The sequence below is a fragment of the Cnephaeus nilssonii genome (genome assembly GCF_951640355.1).
Source record: "Cnephaeus nilssonii genome assembly, chromosome: 15".
Lineage (NCBI taxonomy): Eukaryota > Metazoa > Chordata > Mammalia > Chiroptera > Vespertilionidae > Cnephaeus > Cnephaeus nilssonii.
Window position 1 is genome coordinate 15569034 of NC_137086.1, and position 23749 is coordinate 15592782.

At 40.0% G+C, this 23749-nt stretch overlaps 1 protein-coding gene and 1 pseudogene across 2 annotated transcripts in view; one reads left to right on the top strand and one right to left on the bottom strand.

The window, feature by feature from the left end:
* The window catches only part of TTC27 (tetratricopeptide repeat domain 27), a 100736-nt gene that overhangs the window by 17426 nt on the left and 59561 nt on the right, over nucleotides 1-23749 (top strand). The window contains exons 6-9 of the mRNA XM_079792155.1: nucleotides 5455-5619; nucleotides 8264-8397; nucleotides 13386-13498; nucleotides 14543-14609. Of these exons, the coding sequence (XP_079648281.1) occupies nucleotides 5455-5619; nucleotides 8264-8397; nucleotides 13386-13498; nucleotides 14543-14609 (479 nt within the window). The remainder of the gene's footprint in view (nucleotides 1-5454; nucleotides 5620-8263; nucleotides 8398-13385; nucleotides 13499-14542; nucleotides 14610-23749) is intronic.
* LOC307111561 (large ribosomal subunit protein uL22-like) lies at nucleotides 4391-4991 on the bottom strand (annotated as a pseudogene). Its single transcript has one exon. The product of its transcript is annotated as a large ribosomal subunit protein uL22-like (transcript).

A 23749-nucleotide genomic window follows, 5' to 3' on the forward strand; every position in this document is an offset into this window, starting at 1 on the left:
CTCTAGTGTAATTATAATTATCCATAGGGATTTCATTTTAACACAGCATTCACATAATCTCATGAGAACAGATTTTGGTTTTAGCATATGTTTTAAATGTACTGGTTGAGGGTTTGATTTAGAAGGTCATGAATATTCATTTTCATGTACTTACTGATTTGTTAAAACAATAAATGTACTACTATTGCATCAACATGCTCTTCTTTTTATTTAAACCTTGAGTCATCCAAAGCTCAAAACTTCATGTTCAGAGTTGATTCATTGTTTTCCGTCATTCTGCATATTTAGCCAGTTTTTAAATCTTATCAGTTCTTCCCTAAGGTCCCCACATCCATCCTTCTTTTCTCTTTCTGCAACTCTTATCCTAGTCCACTTCTGAAATCTTCCATTTGGAAAGGGCCTTTAGAGCAGCGGTCGCCAACCTTTCAGACCTCACAGACCGCCGTGGTCTGCGGACCACCGGGGGCGACTGCTGCTTTAGAGATTATTTTGTGCAGTTAATTAACTCATTTACAAAGCATTGAGACTTAGAGAGACTGTCCAAGAACCAGAACTATGGTCTGGAGTTTCTGACTCCAATTACAGTTCTCCAGAATGGTCAGTAGGGCAGAATTCTAGTATCTAATAGTGATAATTGCAGTTAACATTTCTGTAGTGCTTACGCTATACCAAGCACTGTTCTAATCTTTAAATATATTCACTAATTTATCTTCAATAACTCTAACGAGATGATGCTAAAGAGTTGACATAGGGTGGTATAGAGGTGGGTATAGTCTGCTTTTTAAAAGTATAATTAATCTATAATAAGTCTCATTTAAAGTATACAATTGATGACATTTTACATATTCATTCCCATGAAATTGTCACAGTCAAGAAAATTAACAGAACATAGTGTTGTAAGATCTGGCTTTTAGTTGCTATTCTGTCATTGACTCCCTGTGTGACCTCAGGTAACTTATCTAACTTCCAAACCAAAGTTCTCTTCCATGTAAAAATGATCTTTGAATCTTTTCCAGGCAAAAATAATTTGATTCTTTGTAGGCCATCTTTCCACCCTTCCTAATGCTGTAATCTGTTGGAAATTGTATCAAAAAAAGTCATCTCCTCTTTTCTTGGGCACTTTCCAAGATGACTTTGAGAGGGAGCCCACTCCATTTTTAGGATCAATAATTGCTACAAAGTGGTTCTTTTTATTAATTTAAAATATCTATTTTGCCACAACTGCTAGCTAGAGCTCCTGTCCAATATAGTGGCTACTAGCCACACGTGACTATTTAAAATAAAATGAAGTGAAATAAATGAATTAAAGACTTGAGTTCCTCAGTTTCACTAGCCACATTTCAAGTGCTCAGAGACCAGGTGGAGCTAATTTGGAGAATGCAGCTATCAAATACTTAACGACATCACCAGTGACTTAGTGGACAGCACTGCTGTGGAGCAACAGAGATGGTGGGATAGGTCTAGTCCTGTGCATGGCCAGCCCTCCAGTTACTGAAGGCCACTATCATTATCACTTCATGTCCGAAACATTGCACCTCCCCTGTAGGCTCTTTTTTGGCCTTTGTTCCTTGTCCATATTCATCACTACTGGATTGGTTTTTCTAAATAGCAATTTCATCATGCCATTTTTTAAATAGGAAAAATCTTCAATTATTCCCAGTTTTATTTGTGCCTTTCTGTTGCCTGCCATATTTGATATTTAGTAAAAATACATATGTTTTTTTAATTCTTGTTGTGTTCCAGTCACTGTGCTAGGTGCTGGGGATGTCAGTGAACTCATTGGGATAGGTGCTAGAATATAGGAAGAAAAAGGCATAAAGAGGAAGGAAGGAATGAAGGAAAGGATGTGATTAGTCTAAACTTGAGATCAAAGAAGGCTTCACAAAGTGTTTGATGTTTGGACTGACTTTTTAGGAACCAGTGAGAATTTATTAGGTGGAGAAGTTGGACAGGGTATACAGTATGTACAGAGAGAGGCAGGGAGACTGGAATGTCTGTGTTTGGGAATTGCAGGAGCAGATGTGAGGGGTTGTGTGTCAGGTTGAACTAGACCTTAGATCACTAGGACACTGGATTTCCATCTTGTTAGTGATAGCCATCAAAGGATTGTTAAATATCTGCTCATCCCAAGCCTTTCTTCCTCCTCTCATCTCTCAAGGTCTCTCTCTCTCTGAAGGTCGGTCTCCCTCCCTCCCTTCCTCCCTCCCTCCCTCCCTCCCTACATCCCTACATCCCTGTCCCCTAAGCTTCAAGGGTCCTTTTTTTTTTCCCCCCCGGGTAACTTATTTCCTGAGCCCGTTACTTGGCTCACTTCTACCTCTGTGTCTTTCTAAATAAACTTTCTCTTATAGTTTGAAAAAAAAATTTAACTTTGCAAAATGTTTCTATCTTTGACTGATACCTGTTAAACTGAAAATCTTGTTCCTAACAATGTTAACATAATTACTTGCTTTATTCTACATATTAAATGTTTCAATGGGGAAAGAACAGTCTTTTCAACAAATGGTGTTGGGGCTCCTTGGGTAATTACATGCACAAGAATAAAATGGGACCCTTATCTTACATCATATACAAAAAGTTAAATCAAAATGGGTCAGGTACCTGAATATAAGAGCTAAAACTTTAAAACTCTCAAGAGAAAATATAGGGGTAAATCTTCATGACGTCAGATTTGGCAATGGATTCTTAGATACCACATCAAAAGCTTGAGTAAGGCCCTTGCTGAGTTGGCTCAGTGGATAGAGCATTGACCTGCAGACTGAAGGGTCCCGGGTCAAGGGCACATGCCCAGGTTGTGGGCTTGATCCCCAGTAGGGGGCGTGCGGGAGGCAGCCAGTCAATTATTCTTTCTCATTATTGATGTTTCTATCTTCTCTCTCCCTCTCTAAAATCAATAATATATATATATTATTCAAGCATACACACACACACACACACACACACACACACACACACATATATATCCTACCTAATAAAAGAGTAATATGCAAATTGACCCTAACTCTGCTATACCCACAAGCCATGCCCACAAGCCATGCCCACCAGGCAATCAGGAGCAGATATGCAAATAAACCCAACCAATATGGCTACAGCCACAGAGAGCAGAGGGAGGCTTGAGTTTCCCCGGTAACAAAGGAAGCCAAGCTTTCCGCCTGCCATTGCTGGCCTAAGCCTCCACTCAAGGCTACAAAGTTTCAATTATAGAAGGTAAACAAATCCAAACAGAAATGGCGGCAGCCACTGAGCTGGAAAGAGCAGGAGGCAAGGGTTGCCCCCGGCAATGGAGGAAGCAAAGCTTCTGCAGCCCTGGCTGGCCTAGGCCTCCGCTCCAGGCTACAAAGTTTCAATTATAGAAGATACACAAACCCCAAAAGAAATGGCTGCCGGCCAAGGAGCGAGCAGGAGGCTTGACTCAGCTCCAGGCTACAAAGTTTCAATTGTAGAAGATACATAAATCCCAGATACCAGGGCCTCTGCTTGGGTCGCCAGGGGGCGTTGCCGGCCTGCAAACCACCACAGGCCCTTCACCCAGGCCGCCCCACACCCCAAGGGAACCCCCACCCTGATCTGGGATACCCTTCAGGGCAAACCAGCTGGCCCCCACCCATGCACCAGGCCTCTATCCTATCTAATAAAAGAGTAATATGCAGATTGACCATCACTCCAACACACAAGATGGCTGCCCCCATGTGGACACAAGATGGCCACCACAAGATGGCCAGCAGGAGAGGCCAGTTGGGAGGCACCAGGCCTGCAAGGGAGGGCAGTTGAGAGGGACCAGGCCTGCAAGGGAGGGCAGTTAGGGGTGACCAGGCCAGCAGAGGAGGGAAATTGGGGGTGACTGGGCCTGCAGGGAAGGGCCGTTAGGTGGGACCCAGGTCTGCAGGGGAGAGCAGTTGGGGGGAACCAGGCCTGCAGGGGAGGGCAGTTAGGGGTGACCAGGCCTAAAGGAGAGGGCAGTTAGGGGCAAACACGCTGTCAGGGGAGCAGTTAGGCATCAATCAGGCTGGCAGGGGAGTGGTTAGGGGGTGATCAGGCTGGCAGGCAGAAGCAGTTAGAGGCAATCAGGAAGGCAGGCAGGCGAGCAGTTGGGAGCCAGCAGTCCTGGATTGTGGGATTGGGCCTAAACGGGCAGTCAGACATCCCTCGAGGGGTCCCAGATTCGAGAGGGTGCAGGCTGGCCTGAGGGACACCCCCGCCCCTCGTGCACGGATTTCGTGCACTGGGCCTCTAGTATATATATAAGCTTGAATAACAAAAGAAAAAAATAATTTAAACTTCTTTAAAATTAAAAAAAGCTTTTCTTTTGAATGATATACTCAAGAAAGTAAAAAGACAACTCAGAATAGGAGGAAATATTTGCAAATAATATATCTGATAAGGGACTTACCTATAATACAGGATGGGGGAAAGGCAGTTTTACAGTTGTTTCTTTTGTTTCTTCTAGTTTAGGAACAGTCTGCTCTTTTTCAATAGGATCATCTCCATGTGGCAGGGAGAGCTCATGTACGGGTTAATCCACCCATAAGCTCTGTAAATTCTGCACCACATCTTGGGAGCTTTGTTCATTTGGATGTGCTCAATTACCAGAGAAGCTACATCTAAACCCTTAATTCAACATTGCTCTGCATTTTTAAGCATGTGCAGCAAAACTTCAGCACTCTCTTTGGTCACCATCCTATGCCCAGCCCCACTGTTTGGCCTGGGCATACCCACCAGCTCCACCAGTGTAAGGACAGAATGGCACACATTGCTTCTGCAAAGTGACATCCTTCAGCTGTTTGGTGGCTTTTGGATATGCAATACGCTGAAGGAAGGCACTGGGCAGTTTCATGAGTGTTCTTAAAGTGAACACGAACATTTGAACCTCTTGATTTGCATGATTTTGTGGGGTTTTCTGGGTCAAGTGAGTACTGAACCATTTTCAGAGGTCACGTCAGGTCGCTTTTGGGAAGAGCTCTCCCTTCTTTTAAGGGAGAAATTCTACATTCTTTATGAGGAAATTGTAAGCTGATCTCTTCATCAGACTTTTTGTATTGTTTAGCTCTTCATAGGTTCATTTGTACTTTGTATCAACACCTTGTGTTGTCATATTTTTTTAATAGCAGGGTGCAGACAAGCACTCTAAAACAAGAAAGAAAAGGGTTATGAATCATATGGTGCAGGCAAGCACTGTAAAACAAGAAAGAGCAGGCTATGAATAATATCTTCTAGGATTGTTTGGAGTAAAGGAGGTAACCTGTATAGTGTCTTTAGTTTCCTGCTTGGAACATACAAGCACTCAGCAAATTTTAGCTGTGAACTATTATATGAATTCCTTATCTTCCAGATTTAAAATTCTTTAAGAGCAGGGCTAATGTAATATATACTTCACATACTATGGACTCAACATTTTACTCATTAATATAATTTTATTCTCATCATAGTTTTTAATGTTTGTCTTTTGTCTTGCAGTGTTGAAGCTAGAACATCTGTTTGTAGATGATTCAGGTCGATATTTGGCTATTCAGTTCCATCTGGAATGTGCATATATATTTTTATATTATTATGAATATAAAAAAGCAAAAGATCAGTTCAGCATTGCTAAAGACATCAGCAAATTACAAATTGATTTGACAGGTAAGACTTTATATTTTTTGTGGCTAATTGATTAATTTTTTTGATAAAAACTAATATATACATTGGCAATTTGGCTATATTGTTTGGTTGTATTTGGTTTTCTATGTCCTATTCTTTGCTTTACAAAAATGGATTTTAAAGATTTTATTTTAAAAATTCATAGTTTTACAACAAACTTGAAATTATATATATATTTTTATTTCTGAAGATGCCCATTTATTTCCTAATCTAGGTAGACACATGCTAATAGTATAGAAGCCAGGCAGGACACAAAGGAACTTTCCACCCCTCCCTCCTGATTCCCAAGTTTGGTTTGGCCTTCCTACATTGCCCTTCCTTGTAAATCCCATCTATGGCTTCTATCCTGCTTTTTTTGTATTCCTTAAGACCAAATTTTTGACTGTTTAGATGTTTATTCAGTGCCTTACAACACTATCTGGCATAGAGTAGACACTCAATAAACATTTGCTGAGTGAACAAGCAAATTACAGAATTTCTCCTAGAACCTCTGTGTTTCTTCTGAATACCAAATAAGAAACATTGGTTTCTTTTTATGTATCACTCAGTCCCTAGTGTCTCACAAAATATAATTGGCATTCAGTATTGAACACATTAATGAAAGTCAGACATCATCACTTGATCACACTGTTTATACCTGTTGCATGCACATGGGCTCAGCATACCTGACTGTGACTCCCAATCTGTGAGTATTGAAATGATTGAATTTGTTATGTCTTCCATAGGCTGGGTCTAGATTATCTCTAAGGTCCATTCTTAGCCTCCAAATTCTATATTTATTATTGAGCTGCATAATAAAATCCTTCAGGAATATTATGAGTTAAATATGACTTTGTGGTCTGCCTAGGATCCTAGCCATCTTTTATTACTGTTTATGTAGGGAAAATTATTAAATATCCATCTTACAATTTTTGGAACAATGGCCGTGTGCAAGTTGAAGTCTTGTCTGTATTTGGAAACATAGTTATCCTATCTAATAATAGAGTAACATGTAAATTACCATCACTCCGCTACACCCACGATTGGGAGGCTGGGGGGCGGGACTCGGGGTGGCCTATCCGGCCATTGAGAGGCACGGATCCGCTGCCACTGAGGGGGGCTACCCTGCTGTTGAGAGGCGCAGGGGGCCTGCCGCGGACACCCAGCTGCGCCTCTCAACGGCAGGGTAGCCAGGTGTCCGCGGCAGCCCCCCTCAGCGGCCGTTGAGAGGCGCAGGGGGCGGGACTCCCGCCCCCTGCGCCTCTCAACAGCAGGGTAGCCCCCCTCAGTGGCCATGGACCATCAAAAGTGGGGGAGCTGGGTGCCTGTCTGCTCCGGCACCAGGCCATTCAGAATCCTCCGCCAAGCCGGAGGCTTCTGAAAGGCCTGGTCCACCAGCGGACAGGCACCCAGCTCCACCGCGAAAAGCGAAAGCGTGTAGGGGACCCTACAATTCAATCATGCAGGTATACAATTCAATCATGCACTGGGCCTCTAGTATGTAATAAAACTTGTGAGGTTATTTTCAGAGATTATGATTTTGAATATTGTGGATTTAGGGGATTTTTTTTGGATTACTTGAAAAATTAATAGCATAGTGCCATTTATGGTCAACTTTAACTGTTGATATATTTACTGCCTAGTGTTCACAATTTTTTCCAAGTTAAGAGTAAAGAACTTAAAAATACAAATGTGATACTCATAAATATAAAAGGAGATTCACATTATTTTTTCTATTCAGCTATAACCTTACTATAAAAATTATAAGCTGTGTTAGACCATCTCAGTAGCTGTTTTTAGTGTAACATGTTTAAAAGGTTGATATATAACTTAGAGCCAGACTCATAGCAGGATAAAGTCCGGAGGATCTTGGTAATCTGACTCTTACCAGAAAATGGATGTGAGCACTTTTGCTTCTCTTAAAGCTATTCTGCAGCAAGTTAGTTCAGTTACAAAATGAAAAAAGGTTTGATGTCACCTGAAGCCAGCTAGAAAGACTGGGATTTAGAACCTGAAAACCTGGCTTTAAGCTCTGGCTCTGATACTGAAAAGCCCCCTCATCTTGAGCAAGTGACTGTATCGCAGAATCTCCATGTTTTCTTTTTTCTTTTTCTTTTTCTTTTTTTTTTTTTTTTCAGAGAGGAAGGGAGAGGGAGGATAGAGAGTTAGGAACATCAATGAGAGAGAAACACCGATTTAGCTGCCTCCTACATACTCCCTACTGGGGATGTGCCTGCAACCAAGGTACATGCCCTTGACCGGAATCGAACCTGGGACCCTTCAGTCTGCAGGCCGATGCTCTATCCACTGAGCCAAACCGGTTAGGGCAGAACCTCCATGTTTTCATCTGTCATATGGAGATGGTAATATTTCTTTTCCCTACAGCACTTAATGAGTTACTCTTTTGAGGATGTAGATAGTGTGATGTGGAATCTATTGGCAGAAATCCTGGGATTGAATTCTGGCCCCATGGCTTATTGGCTTTATAAATTTGTAAGTCATTTAAAATCATCACTGAAACTCAGGTTTCTCTTTGTGAAATGGAGAAACACTTTATAAACTCTAAAGCACTCTGAAAATTGCTCTTTATGATTGAACAGTAGGTCTGATCAACAAATCAATGAATATAATTTTATATTTTTTTCAGGTGCTTTGGGCAAAAGGACACGGTTCCAGGAAAATTATGTGGCTCAGCTTGTTCTAGATGTAAGAAGGGAAGGAGATGCATTTTCAAATGGTGAATTCAGTCCAGCCCCGACTCCTCAGGAACATTTAACCAAGGTGAGGAGGATCCTGAGTTATTGAATATATTTTAAAAGTATATACACACACATATATATGTATATATGTATTTTATTGATTTTTAGAGAGAGAGGAAGGGAGAAGGATGGAGAGACAGAAACATCAATGAGAGAGAATCATTGATTGGCTGCCTCCTGCAAGCCCCACACTGGGAATGGAGCATGCAACCGGGGCATGTGCCCTGATCGGGATTCAAACCGTGATTTCCTGGTTCATAGGTCGATGCTCAACCACAGAGCCACGCTGGTTGTGCTAAACTTTTTTCCTTGAATTTATTGCGGTGACACTGGTTAATAAAATTATATAGGTGTCAGGTATACAATTCTACCGTACATCATCTGTATATTGTATTGTGTTAACCAACACAATAAGTCAGGTCTCCTTCTATCACCATTTATCCCCCTTGTACCCTCCTCCACTTCGCCCACTTCCCTTTCTTTCTGGTAACCATCATACTGTTGTTTATGTCCATGAGTCTTTCTTTTTTTCTTTGCTTAATCCCTTAAGTGTGGCATTTAGAAAACTTAAAACTTACATATGTAGCTCCCTTTTAAAAATTATGAAAGGCCTGTGTTGAAAATGGATGGCCACCAGGGTGTGCTGTGCATCTGCCAGCCTGCCCTTTGAAGGGTGCTAGTCCTGAGGAAGAGGCATTGTTTCCGTGGAAACTAAGCAGCAGCCCAATTTCTGGGTTTCTCTCATCAATGGTTCCTGAAGGTGCAGTACTGTTTCTTGAAATCTTGTAGATAGAGCTGGGCCTATAGTTAGGATGGACCTGAGGATAAACAAGGAAAGCTGTTTTTTTGGGCTGTGATGTGGGCAGAGGACTGTTTACTAATTAAGAGATTACCAGTTAAGAGGTTGACCTACTCATAGATAGTTTTCAGCTTTCTATGGGGTTCTGCCCAGCTCTACTGAACTCCTAAACTCTTCCTAGTTTTAGCTACTTTTATTGAGTTACTAGGGGCCCAGTGCACGAATTTGTGCACCTTGAAAGGAACTGTGGGTCACGAGGCTGTGGTAGGCACAAGGGCGGGTCTCAGCCCATCCTTCGCGCCCCCGCCTGGCCCCTCCACTGCGGCCCCCGGTCCCCTGTCTGCCAGCAGCCCCGCTCCCGCTGCCGCTGCTCCCACGTGCTGACGGCACCAGCCCCGCTCACACCTGCTTACGCACCAAGTGATTGGGGCTGGCATCAGCAGCAGGTGTGAGTGGGGCCAGCACTGTCAGCGGCTGGTGCCCCGATTGCTCCTCAGGAGCAGGGGGAGGTGGAGAAGCCCTCAGGGGTGATCAGGGCTGGCAGCCGCTGCTCACACCTGCTGATGGAGCTGAGTGATTGGGACCAGCGCTGGGCACTGGCAGCGGGTGCGAGTGGCAGCTTTGGTGCCGGCTGCGGGTGTGAGCGGGGCCGGCACTGGCAGTGGGTGTGAGCGGCAGCTCCAGCACCAGCAGCGGATGTGAGCATGGTCGGCACTGGCAGCAGGTGCGAGTGCTGGGCTGGACCGCAGCATGTGGGAGCAAAGAATTTTCAGTAACCACCAGAGCCTCGCCCTGATGACAGCGACCGGCACCCCATCTTGGTCTGCCGCCCCCGCTCACCTGCTCCACCATCCTGCTGTGGTCAACGCCTGCCATGTTCCGCACACGCTCCCTGGTGGTCAGTGCACATCATAGGGACCGGTTATTTGGTTGTTCCGCTGTTTGGTCTATTTGCATATTAGCTTTTTATTATGTAGGATTAGAAAAACAATTTGAATCAAATTTGTTGAGGAAATATTTACGTAAGATAATATATACCTATTTTAAATGTACAGTTTTGGTGAGTTCTGATAAATAGAGACACATGTAACCACCACCGTAATCAAAATATAGAACCATTTCCATCATTCCAGAAAGTACACACATATTCCTAAAATCCCTTTCCCTCCCACTGATCTGTTTTCTGTCATAGACTAGAGCTGTTTTTCTAGAATTTCAAATAAATAGAATCATTCAGTATGGCTCTTGTGTCTGGTTTCTTTCACTTTGTATAATGTTTGAGAGTCATTGATATTTTGATAGCAATGGTTAGCTCCTGTTTATTGCTCAGTTGATAGCACAATGTGCTTATCCATTCCCTTGTTGGTGGACCATTGAGCTGTTTTTAGTTTTTGGCTATAAGGAATAAAACTGCTTGGAAGATTTGTGTGTAAGTCTTTGTGTGAACATATCTTTTTAATTCTCATGGGTAAATATCTAGGAATGGAATGACTAGGTTATGTGGTAAGTATATTTTTAACTTGGTGAAAAACTGCCAAATTGTTTTCCAAAATGGTATCATTTTATATTCCCACCCTCAAAGTTTCAAGGCACCAGTTGCTCTACATCCTTACCAATGCTTGGTAATTTTTGCCGTTCTTCTGAATGTGTGTATCACATTGTGATTTTACTATTTTTTGATAATTAATTAAAAAATAATTATATTGAAATATTACTGACATAATAAAAATTAACCCATTTTAATTGTATAGTTTGATGGGATTTGACAAATATATCTTCTATATATATAAAAGGCTAAGCGACTGGCCAGTAGGTATGACATGCAGTGACCATCAGGGGGCAGACTCTCAATGTAGGAGCTGCTGAGCTGCGGTGACGTGACAGCAGTGGTTCTCGGGTGACACACCTTGGAACCAGAGAGGAGGGAGCCCGATTCCTTGCAGGGCCATGCAATTCCACCTTTAGCCATGGGTTATGTTGTTGCTGGGGTACGGTCGGTCCCGAATCTCGTTTTGCACACTTGCATTTGCATTCCACACCCTGTTCGACAGCAACTTTGCAGAGTGCCCTCTCGTACTCTGGGACCCTTCGGGGGATGTCAGAGAGTGGGTTTCGGCTCAATCCCCACAGGCCAGGCTGAGGGACCCTACCTGCCGGAGGGACCCCGCTCACTCCACAGACGCCCTTTGAGCCGCGGTGTCGCCCCATGTGCTGCCAGCCTGGAGGGACTGCAAGAGGTTGGCTCCAGGGCGTGTCCAGCTCATTTCGCCCAGTCCCATCCCGTCAGCTACCTTCTAATTAATTTCCTTTCAATGTGCATAAATTCGTGCACTGGGTCACTAGTATGTATATTTATACCTGTATATATGTGTGTATATACATATATATACACATATATGTATATGTGTGTGTATATATATATATACACACTAAAGGCCCGATGGATCCGCCGCAGCAGCGGCTGCCTCTGCCTTGGCCCCTGCCGCTGTGACTTTGTCCGGAAGGACATCCGGTCTAATTAGCATATTATGCTTTTATTATTATAGATACCCCCCCCACACACACACACACAACCATTACAGTCAAGATGTGTTTCACCACCCTGAAAGTTTTATCATGCCCTTTTCAGTTAATCCCCCATACTCTGGCCCTAAACAATCATTGATCTGCCTGCAGTGACTACAGATAGTTTGGCTTTTCTAGAATTTCATATGGAATGATACAGTATGTACTCTTTGTATTTGGTCACTTGTTAGCATGATGTTTTTGAAATTTATCTATGTGATTGTGTGTGTCATTAGTTTCTTTTATTGCTGATGAGAATTGCATTGATGGATATATGTGTATTTAAAAATATTACCTGTTGAGAGACATTTGAATTGTTTCCAGTTGGGAGCTATTACAGATAAAATTGCTGTTAACATTTAAATGCATGTGTTTGTGAGAACATATGTTTTCATTTCTCATGGGGAACTATTTAGGAGCGGAATGGATAGTTCACATGGTAAATGCATGTTTGTTATAAGAAATTGGCAAACTGTTTTCAGTGGTGGTACCATTTTAAGAAAGTTCTAGACCTTTGTCGACATTTAGAATTGTCAGTCTTTTAAATTTTATCCATTCTAATATGTGTGTACTAGTAGTTCATTCTAATTTTAATTAGTATTTCCATGTTGACTACTTTGTTCAGGATATTCTTGTGTGCTTACTGACTATTGGTATGTCTTCTCTTATGAGGTATTTATACAAATCTTTTGTCCATTTTTATATCGGGTTATCTTATTTCTGGGTTGTAAGACTTCTCCGTATTCTACACACGAGCTTCTTTTCAGATATTTCTTTGTGAATATATTCTCTGAGTCTGTGGCTTGGCTTTTCATTTTCTTAACAATGTTTTCAAAGAGCAAAAGTTGTTAATTTGATGATGTCCAACATACTAAGTTTTTCTCTGATAGTTCAGGGTTTTTTTTTTATGTCTGCCTACCCTGTTGTTGCAAAGCTTTTCTCCTAGGATTTTTTTTAGAAGTTTTTTACTGTTAGCTTCTACTTTAAGGTCTGTGATCAATTTTTGTTTAATTTTTGTATAGGGTATGAGATAGAGGTGAGGGTCATTTTTTTCCTAAATGTATATCCAGTTGTTCCAGAGTCATTTATTGAAAAGGCTTTCCTTGATTAAATCACCTGTGTACTTTGTTGAAAATCAACTGACCATATAATGTGGAGCTAAAATTTTAGACTCTATTCTGTTCATTCAGATATATGTCTATCTTTATTCCAGTACCACACTGTCTTGGCTTTGTAGTCATTCTTAAAATCAAGTATTGTATCAAGTCCTCTAGGTCTTCAGATTTTATTCTTTTCAAACTGTTATGCTATTCCAGATCCTGTTGAGAAATAGAGTTGGGAGTTGATGTTTTAGTTTATAGTGTAGAAGCAGAGTAGGAAGAGTACAGGCGGCTCAAGCAATGATAACTGTTATTCTCTATTGATATTGTCAATGTATTTCTGAGGTATAGGTGGCCTGTCCTCTATTTCTACACAGTAAGTTGTCCTCAAATAAGTGTTTCAAGAGAAAGCCTATTAACCATAGGTAGACATTGTATAATTTTAAACAAGGTATTTTATCCTTCCCTAGCAATCAATTGCATACAGTCTGTTGAATGAATTAAATTTAATTTTTGGTCTAAATATTTTCTTTTGTATTCTACCAGAATCTTGAGCTGAATGATGATACTGTTCTAAATGAGATAAAGTTAGCAGACTGTGAACAGTATCAGATGCCCAGCCTGTGTGCTGAAGAGCTGGCTGTTATCCTTGGAATCTGGTAAGTTAATGACTTGCTTGGCTACACTGAGCACCTTGCATGTGGGTTCTCTTGAGTTGGGGAAATCTTTATTCAGGAGGTCCCAAGAGTTCTGGGTGAAGAGGGAATCTTGTAATGCTGCTCAAGATCCAGAATAGTTGGGTAACCAATCAAAAGGTTAGAGATTAGAGACCTCAGGAATCTCCTGGGAGTTGGTATTCTCATCCTTCTCCTCCCTTCATAAGCAAAATTTCTTTGGTTAGCTTTAGCTAGAAATAGACTCTTAATAAAATATTTAGCATAGGTGAGAATGAGTATTTTGAACTTCGGGGATATTTATATCTCAAAAGGTAGACTTATTTTTGAATACTGTAGAACTTTATGTGTGGTGGAAATAGTTTTTTCTTTTCTTTTTATATTTTTCTATTTTGAAGTAATTTCACATTTGGAAAAAAGTTGCCAGGGCAAGGCATTGCAAAGAATTTAAGAGAATCATCTTCCAACATGATGCTCTCATTACCTGGAGTACTTTAGTGTGTGATTCCTGCAAGCAAGCGTACTTTTGTACATTGTCACAATACAGTTCTCAAAACCAGGAAAATAACATTCATACTTACTCTCCTTTAATACTCAGATTCCATTCAAGTTTGCCAGGGTCCCAGGAACCTCCTCTGGGGCATAGGAGCCTGTCTAGATGTGCGTTGCAGTTAGCTGTTATCTCCTTAGTTTCGGTCAATCTGGAACAGTTGCTCAGTTTTGCGTGGCTTTCATGATATTAACACTTTTGAAACTTAAAAGCCACTTATCTTGTAGACATTCCCCGAGTTTCTTTTTTTTCCTAGTAAAATAAATTAGGTTGACATTCAGTACACTAAGCACATTTTGTCAGTATTTTACTACTTTTTATCTTTGGCAAACTCATATCTACATTTGTATGTAATGTAGTAATATTAAAATATGTGCTTTCAAATATATGAAATAAGTTTAGTTTGTCTTTCAAAAATTATATTTCATTAGACACAACATGCATTTTAGGAGTAATTTATCTTTTTTTTTAATTTAAAGCACAAATATGCAAAAGAATAACCCAGTGCATAAGTTAACTGAAGAGGAGTTGCTGGCATTTACATCGGTGAGTAATGTCTTCCTTCTTTCCATTTTCTTTTCTTATAGATTGTTGTGCCTCTGGTATATTCTTGCCTCAAATTGCTCAACTTGGGACACTGCCACTTAAGGAAACTAAGGGAATAAAAACTCATCATTTTAGTTTCCAAACTAAAATGGCTTTGAGGGCAGTGACTAAATATTTCTTGTTCATTTTTGTTCCCAGAGCATCACACAGAATAGGTGCTCAATAAATACTGAAATAGGTGCTCAGTGTTGAATGAATGAATGAAGTGACAGAGCAGAAGTTTGAATCTTCACTCCAGAGCCTATCTAGTATACAGCTCTGTTGTAAAAGCCAGGGTGATGCCTACCTGGGTGTGATGAGTAGAGGATTTCAGGGAGCTAAGAGCCAAACCAGGAGAGCATGGGCTATAGAGGCTGGGGAGGGAGATGATGGTCAAGAGCATGAGGGTTGCTTGCCAGCATTCGACAGCGTAGAGCGGTCAGGAGAAAAGGCTGTGGGCTTTGATAATTGGAGTGCATTGCTTATCTCTAAGGACAGTTTCAGTGGACTATCTGGGTAGTCATTCTAGAAAATTAAGGAGGGAATGGGGTATGATAAAATAAAGTTGATGAAGACCACAGTTGGAGAAAATGGCAGTGAAAAGGAAAGAGTAATAGATGTTTGAGGATTTGAGATCAAAGAAGGCTTTTCCAGAAGAGAAAGATCACAGATGAAGGGGTCACTCGGTATCTTTTTAGCTTTAGGGAGAGAAAGAAGATACGCATATCTTTAATGAACACAAGCTGCTTAAGAGACTTAACTTTTTTTTTCAAAGACATTTTAATATCATTGTTGGGACTCATGCTAGAGTTTTTATTCCTTTAGTTATTTTTTAGATAAGGCAAAAATAAAGTATTTTATCTGGTAGAAAGAAAAGCTCGCTTACTTTGTACTGTAATATAAATTTTGCAAGTAACTGTTTTCTACAGATTGTTTTGGAACTGGTTGGATTTTAATCCTTTGAGTCCTCGGGGTGCCCTTTGTATTTTCCCACTTATTAGAAATCTTTGGTGTTTATCATTATAGCATGTCTGTGTTTAGATTACTATGTAAAAATCTCCTTATTTGTTACATATGCTATCAGGAATTTGACAAGTAAAGTGTTACAGACATTTTTAAAAAGATACATTAAAATTATTATGCACTTCCCATCTATTCATGCAGCTAATATCTATTGAAAACTTAACATGTACTAGGTATTGTGCTGGTCATCAGGGATTCAGCAGTGAACAGTCTTTTCCCTCTAGGAGTTTACATCAATTTACACTGTTGTGGGGGAAATACACAGTAGACAGAGAGAAATACATACTTAGTAGAAGTGTGCAGGAGAAATATAAAGCAGGGTAAGGGGATAAAAATGGGACCTGGACGGTAGTGTTAGACAAGGTGATGGGGAAGGTCTCAGTGGGAAGATGCTGTTGAACTCACGTCAGCATGAAGTGAGGCCCAGGGCAGGATGCGGGGCTCCGGAATGGTGCTGAGCTTGAGTCAGTGTAAGGCAGTACAGAGCTGGAGGGGGACAAGTGTCTAGATGATAAATGATGACTAGGACTCTTGGGTTTCTTCTGATGACCGAGGTAAACAGGATGTAGCACATGATAGAAAGTGTTCCTGCTGGCCTCTCTTGGGGAGGATGGTCAGTAGCAACATACTCTTGGGTCTGGTCTCACAAGCAGTTTATTGTGGAACATATATCATCCATAGTTATCCTGAAAGACATTAAAATACTCTATTTCCATTCAGATATTTAATTTTCTTTTAGCTTTTCTTGTGGGTGGGATTATATTTCTACTCTTTTAAACCTTTCTTTTTCTACTTCTGTGATTCTCTATTATTATAATATTTTATTTCTTTTCCCATTGTTGTTCCTCTAAATTGTGAGGTGCTTCTGAAGAGAACTGATGCTCATTAACTCATCCTTCCTGGCTTGTAGTGAAGGTCAAGATCCTCAATTCAAGTTTTATACTATTCCCTCAAGGGTTTTGTAAAACACACACACACACACACACACACACACACACACACACACACACACACTTTTTGCTCTCTCTCCTCCTACGGTTCATTTCCAAATCAGAACTGATCCAAGGACTGATTTCCTCTTGGAGGAAAGCTATTTGATCACAGGATTTCCTAGTGCTAGGCCTAAAGAGATGAGAGTGTGAATCCCAGGTAGATCTTTAATTGGTAAGAAGTAGGGCAAGAAACTAAGTGTGAAGAGCGCTTTTAGGAGCCCCATACGTACTTTGGGCTCTATACCACCTCATTCTTTTTTTAATCCCAAAGAAAGTACACAGAATACAGCAGAAAAACCCAAATCAGCCCTTGTCAACTCTTCCTTCATCTATCAGTACTTCCTTTTATCCCTGCTTTGTACATGATACTGAACTGGATAATAGTGAATAAGAAGTGGCTCCTGGTATTAATGAAGAGTTCCATTGACATTGATATCTTATATAACTATATATCCTTATATAAATATTTATAATCTATTATTTATAACTCCAAAAGAGTATTTGAGGTAAGAGGGAACTCTTTTAGGTGCTATCCCACTTCTGGACTCTTGAACTTTTGTCTATGCTTCTCTTTGAGCAAGAATTATCTTTGGGCTTACATTATAATTACTTATGTATATGATCTGTCTTCCCCATAAGACTGTAAACTCCCAGTTTTAGTGGCTGGTTTCTGTTCTTCTCTGGGTCTTCTACAAGGCCTGGTACAACACTTCAAGGCTTTCCTCATAGTTGTTACTAAATAACTGTATGCAGAGTAAGAGAATGAGTGAAATACAGGTTGGGGCTAAAGTGGGGGAGCCTGAAACCCAGGCATGTACCCTGACAGGGAATGGAACTGGCGACCTTTTGGTGCATGGGGCGATGCCCAACCAGCTGAGCCACACAGGCCAGACTAAAGGAATAGGATTTTTAAGTGGGAAAGACCTGTTTGGAATTGGCCATAGATGTGGAAGAGAAGGGGACAGAGAGGAAAGAAGTAGCATCCCCTTTCTTGCTGGGCAGCCATTACCCTGCTCAGTAGCAGCGGTGGCGGCCTGGGCGGGTTGTGAACTACTGAGATTATGAGGTGTCCTCCTTTGCTGATAGAAGAGCAAGTACAGCAGAAGTCTTAATACTCCCACCAGACACTTTTGTAAACATTGGAGGGACAGGACATGGTTATTGGACATTTGGTAAATATTTATTGAATAAACAAATGAATGGCTTATTGGTCCTGAATTTCATTTAGTTTTAATGAACTGTCCTAAAGTTTATTACAATGATTTCATTCAGTTTTAATGAACTGTCCTAAAGTTTATTACAATGTAATCTCTTTTTTGGAGAAGTTTTTGCCAATGTTTTCATGTTGCTGCAGCATGTTGAAATATATGTGAGATGTGTTGGGAAAATGTTTTAATTCAGCAGTGTCAGAAGCTTGTCTTAAAAGGAAAACTTTATTTTTTTTTTAGTTGTCATTATGTAGTGCTATTCCTGAGATATATCAGCACGTTTCCGGAAAACTGAATGAGTCATAGTAAAAATAACCCAATCTGTTTTAGAGAGCCTTTATGTCGTATCGGCTTGATAATTTAAAATTAGCTGTTATCTACGTTATTTCCTTTCAGATGAGCCAAGTCAGTTACATTCAGTAATGCTTTTAATTTCCTCTCATTGTTGAAAATGAGAACAATTTTGTTAATCCAGACAGGTGTTTCAGTTTTAATTGGCAAAAGTTTTGCTTAAGTGTGAATTGATATTGGCAGCCTGCCCTCTGACTTTCTGCCCAAAACCACAAGGTCACTGGAAATGAAAAAGGAAAAAGAAAGACCTTTGGAAATTACACATTACAATCTATTTATTTTCTCTTTCTGCTATTAATTTTAAAACTATTTAATAAATACTTAGGAACATAAAATCGTTTACTAACCACTTTTACAGGTTTAAATGATCACCTATTTTTCCCCCAGAGCATACTCATTTCTTAATTTTAATTTTTTAAGGTAGGTGCTATAACTTCCGATAGTTTATGTTAGCATTACATGATGACATGTTCTGTATTAAGTGGGATAGCTCAGAATTTTGAATTTCTTTGTGGTTTGCATGCTTGTCTTCCAAAATGTTACTCTGTGTATTTAAATTTAATAGGTATTTATTGATAATGATCCTCAGCAATTGACTGAGCAAGTAGACAATGACAGTGAGTAAATACATAGATAATTTGGACAGTACTACTAGCCAGCTTGACCTAATTGGCATTTATAGAATAGTGCACTCATAATACAGTCATCCCTAGGTGTCTGCCAGGGATTGGTTCCAGAGTCCTCCATGGATACCAAAATCTGCAGATGCTCAAGCCCTTTATATAAAATAGTATTTTCATATAACTTACACACATCCTCTTGTATAATTTAAATCATCTCCAGATTACTTGTAATACCTGATAGAATATAAATGCTGTGGAAGTAGTTGTTACACAGTATTGTTTAGGGAATAATGACAAGAAAAGTAAGTCTGTAAATGTTCAGTACAGATACAACCCTCATAGACCTAACTACATGTTAGAAGTCAGCAACAACATAACATTTTTTAAAGAATATTTTCAATTCATGATGGGTTGAATCCACAGATGTGGAACCCCTAGTTATGGAGGGCCAGTTGTTATCTGAATATATTTCTTTGCAAGTATACATGGTATGTTCAGCAAGACCATATGCGGGGCCAGTAAAACATGTCTCAGTGGATAAAAATAAACATCACAAGGAATATATTCTTTATATACAACAGAATTAAATTTGACATAGATAAATATTAGATATCTGTAAAATGTCAAAATATTTAGAGTCCAAATAATTAAACAACATACTTAGCTCATAGATCAATGAAGAAATCACAAAGGAAATTTATATGTAAAAGACAATCGTTAACCTAAATCATTGACCCCAATATTACAACAATTTTCTCATGTTTTCTTAAACTAAAATTGTTGTGATATTGGGGTAATGAACAATTTTTAACTAGGACACTAAATGCATGAACCATAAAGAAAAATTGGATAAAAAGATACATTGGACTTCATTAAAATTAAAACCTTCTGTTCTTTGAAGGACATTATGAAGAAAAGGAACAGGCAAGGCATAGACTGGGAGAAAATGTTCACAGTACATATATCTTGTAAGGACCTGTATCCAGAGTAAATACTCTTTCCAACTTAATAATAATAGGACAAACAAGGCAATTAAAAATAATAGGACAAATGATTTGAACAGACATTCCACCAAAGATATAGGAATGACCAATAAGAGCATGAAAAAGGCTTAATAGCATTAATAATTGGGAAAATGCAAATTAAAACCACAACAAGATACCACTTTAAAGACTTACAATACTATGTAGGATAGTTGGAATTCTCATACATTGCAAATGCAATGTAAAATGGTACAACCACATTGGAACACAATTTGGCATTTTCTCATATAGTCAATTCCCCCTCTAGGTATTTATCTATTAGACTTACATACCAATGTTCACAGCTATTCAATCCATAATAGCTTAAATCTGGAAACAACCCAGATATCCATCAATAAGTGAATGATAAATAGGCTTATATTCACCTAAAGAAATAATTCCCAGCAATAAAAAGAAATGAAGTACAAATACATGTAACAGTGTGGGTGCATCTGAAAAAACATGATTTTGAGTTAAAGGAACTAGATTGTATGATTTGATTTAATTGCAATTCTAAAATAGGCAAAAGTAAACCATAATGGTAGAACATAGGTCACATTGATTGCAGAAGGGTGCAAGGGAACTTTCTGGGTTGATGGAAATTTTGTATATCTTGATTTCATGGTAGTTATATAGGTGTCAAAATAGGTCAAACACCCTAAATCATGGTTTTTTCATGTCATATCTATCTTATCTACCTAATAAAAGAGTAACATGCTAATTGATCGTACCTTCGCCACACCCACCAGCCAATCAGGAGTAAGTATGCAAATTAACCCAACAAAGATGGTGGGTTAATTTGCATACACGGGCACCAAGTGGCTGGGGGCAGGGCGGGATGCTTGCGTCGCAGGTGTTTCGCACCACCTCAGCCACTCCGGGCCTCCGGGCAGCGTGGGAAGGTGGAAAGGTGGCTCTGGGCCAGAGCAGAAAGGTGGCTCTGGCCAGAGCGAAGGCGCTCCAGGCAGCCAGGGGAAGGAAGGCCCATTCTTGCACAAATCTTCATGCATCGGGTCTCTAGTATTTCAATAAAGTCACTAAGAATATCCTAAAGGCAGAATGCATGTATATTATTTAGAGCTGTCATATGTAAGATTGTTTAGTTTATCACCACAGATTTTGGTTTCAGTGTAGATTTGTCCTCATCATCAGCTTCAGAAGGGCAGCACAACATACTCCCTAATGTGTTAAGTGGGAAGAATGTAGAAGGTGAAGAACAAATTCTCAAGAGGAAATTGCTCAGTCTTCGCATTCAGTATGAAGCATACTCCTTTTTTAAGACAAAATCAGGCTAATTTTTCCCTCATTTTCCCATCAAGAACTCATAATTAAGATAACTTTCAGGCAGAGAGAGACAAGGAAAAATAAGTCTCTTCTATTTCTCTGTTGGCTTTTGAACTATAACTTATTATTTTTGTGCTTTCTCTAGGAATTATACATATCAGAGCATATTCACAGGTGTTTATGTTACTATACTTTATAACTTAGATTTTAGTCACTTTTAAGCTTCTGATATATCAAATAACAAAGAAAAATCTAAAATTTTTTTAGCAATAGCAAGATCATTTAAATGTTATTTGAAAAACCATTTAAAAGATTAAACAGTACTGATTTCATTGCATACATACTTTTAAAGTGAATCTCATTATATTTTATCAAGCTGGTGAGAAGCAGAATCAGTGATGATTGGAGAGCAATAATATAAGAAAGAAAACCCGTTAGTGGGGCTTATGGTCCCCAGACAGGAGAAATATATAGGACTTAAAAGATGGCACAACATTTCATATTAAGGTGTCTTGTCAGACTCATGGCTGCGTGCTTCTGCTTTTGGCCATTATCGAAGCGAAAGCTCTCGGACCTTTTGCCATTATGAAGTAACATGGTGTTGAAGGATAAAAAATTCAGTTTGAAATAATATATATGTTTGAATAGGTCAGCTTTCATGGCATTGTGAAGGGTGCCTCTGGTCGTGCTGATGAACTGGCGCCTCCAGAACGCAGAAGACCTGCCTTGTTGAGGTAGCCAAGTGGCCAGCAGCTGATCTCTCTGGTGTCTGCCTTCTGCATGAAAATTTGCAGACAGGAAAGAGCTTTGAAAGCGTTGTACCAGCAGGAGATCCAGAATCTCTGGATTTGCCACGCATGCTACTAGATATGGTGGGAGAAATGAAGGTATAAAACATAGGACTTGCCTTCATAGAATTTTTAATTTAGCCAAGATCAGATAAACTTAGGATAATGCAATTAGCAATATCAGGCAGTTTAAACTACAAATTGATAGCCCAGATAAATAAATCCCTTAACCATTTGGAAAAGAACATATTGGGGACAGAGCAGTCAAAGAAGGCTTTGTTCACTAAGCAGGGATTTGAGTCAGGCCTTGAAAGACAGTTGGGGTCTAGATGGAGTGATAGCAGGAGCAAAGGCAGGACATGGGAAGGGGTGAGCCGCACTGGGTTCCTTTAGCTGAGATGGAAGATTTGTTTGGGGCAATAGTGAGTCTTGGGAAAAATAGATTTGAGACGGATTTTAAATGGTCTACAGAACAAAGATAGGGGATTTGGACTGCTGTTCCACTTCATGGGGAATAATTTACAGACTAAATTTGGAATTTAAACTTCTTGTCATTTGGTACTGATTTGAACAATGAATGTGCTTTTAAATAGATCATTAGGGAGGGGAGTAGTTCTGCTTTTTATAGTATTTCTTTGTTCCATGTTTTGTAAGGTTAGCCTGACCTGGGTGGGCATCATCCGATTTGGCTTTATTGTAACAGCCTTACAATTTTGCACCCACAAGGAGAGCCCTGAGTCAGCTTTGATTTATGTGTGGAAAAGCAGTTCTCTGGAAGCTCCTTGTGTTCAAAGGGGCAGACTTGCTGTCTTCATACACCGGACCCCAGTGACCTCTGGAAGAAGATCATGTGAAATGTGCAGTGATAAGAATGAAAAGGAAATTTGGTTTTAATAGAAACAACACTCTGGATCTTCTTTGATGGTGTTACAAGCTTTTCTTTGCCACTTTTCTGGGAATGCGGGTTGTGTGGATGTAGTCAGAAATTGTTAGCTAAATAAAATAATGCATATATATGTATTTTATATATAGAGAGAGTGTGCCATAATATTAAAATTCACTTTTTAGTGTGAGGTAAAGCAGTATCCATTGACCTTTTCATTCCAAGCAGTTAACAGTTTCCTCAGATGTTAGATGACCATTGTTCCTTTTTTTGTATGAGTTGAGTCAGCTCAGGTGGCATATCTTGAAGTGCTGTGCTGTGTTCATGGAAGACTCAGTATTTTAAATTTCAAGTCTCCTAAAATTAACCTACCTAATTAACGTAGCCCCTAACAAAATTCCAGCAGTTTGATTTTTTGGCTGTTGCTGGTTTGGGTTTTGTGGAACTCAAGCTGACTTTAAAATTCACATGGACTAAGGATAGGTATGGCAGGCCGAAGAGCAGCACTAGAGCACCGACACTGCCGACAGCAGCCCTAGGAGGACGCTGGATTAGGTAAGAGAGCGCTCAGCATAGGTGGTCCTGGGACTGGAGGCCTCAGTGTCACCTGGGAACTTGTGAGAAATGGAATTTCTCTGGTTCCACCTCAGCCCCAGAATCAGAATCTCGGGGGTTGGGGCCAACGAGGCTGTGTTTTAACAATCTGGGTTATTCTTATGTGCTTTAAAATTTGAGGAACACTTAATTAAGACATTTGACATAAGGAAGTACAAACCAATCAGTGGATCAGATGGAGAGTCCAGAAACAGACCCATGCGTGCATGGTTCTTCTGATTGACGAAGTTGGCATTGCAGTACAATGGGGATAGGGCAAGCTGTCAATAAACTAAATGATTTGTATTCATATGGAAGGAAGCTGTCTTAACC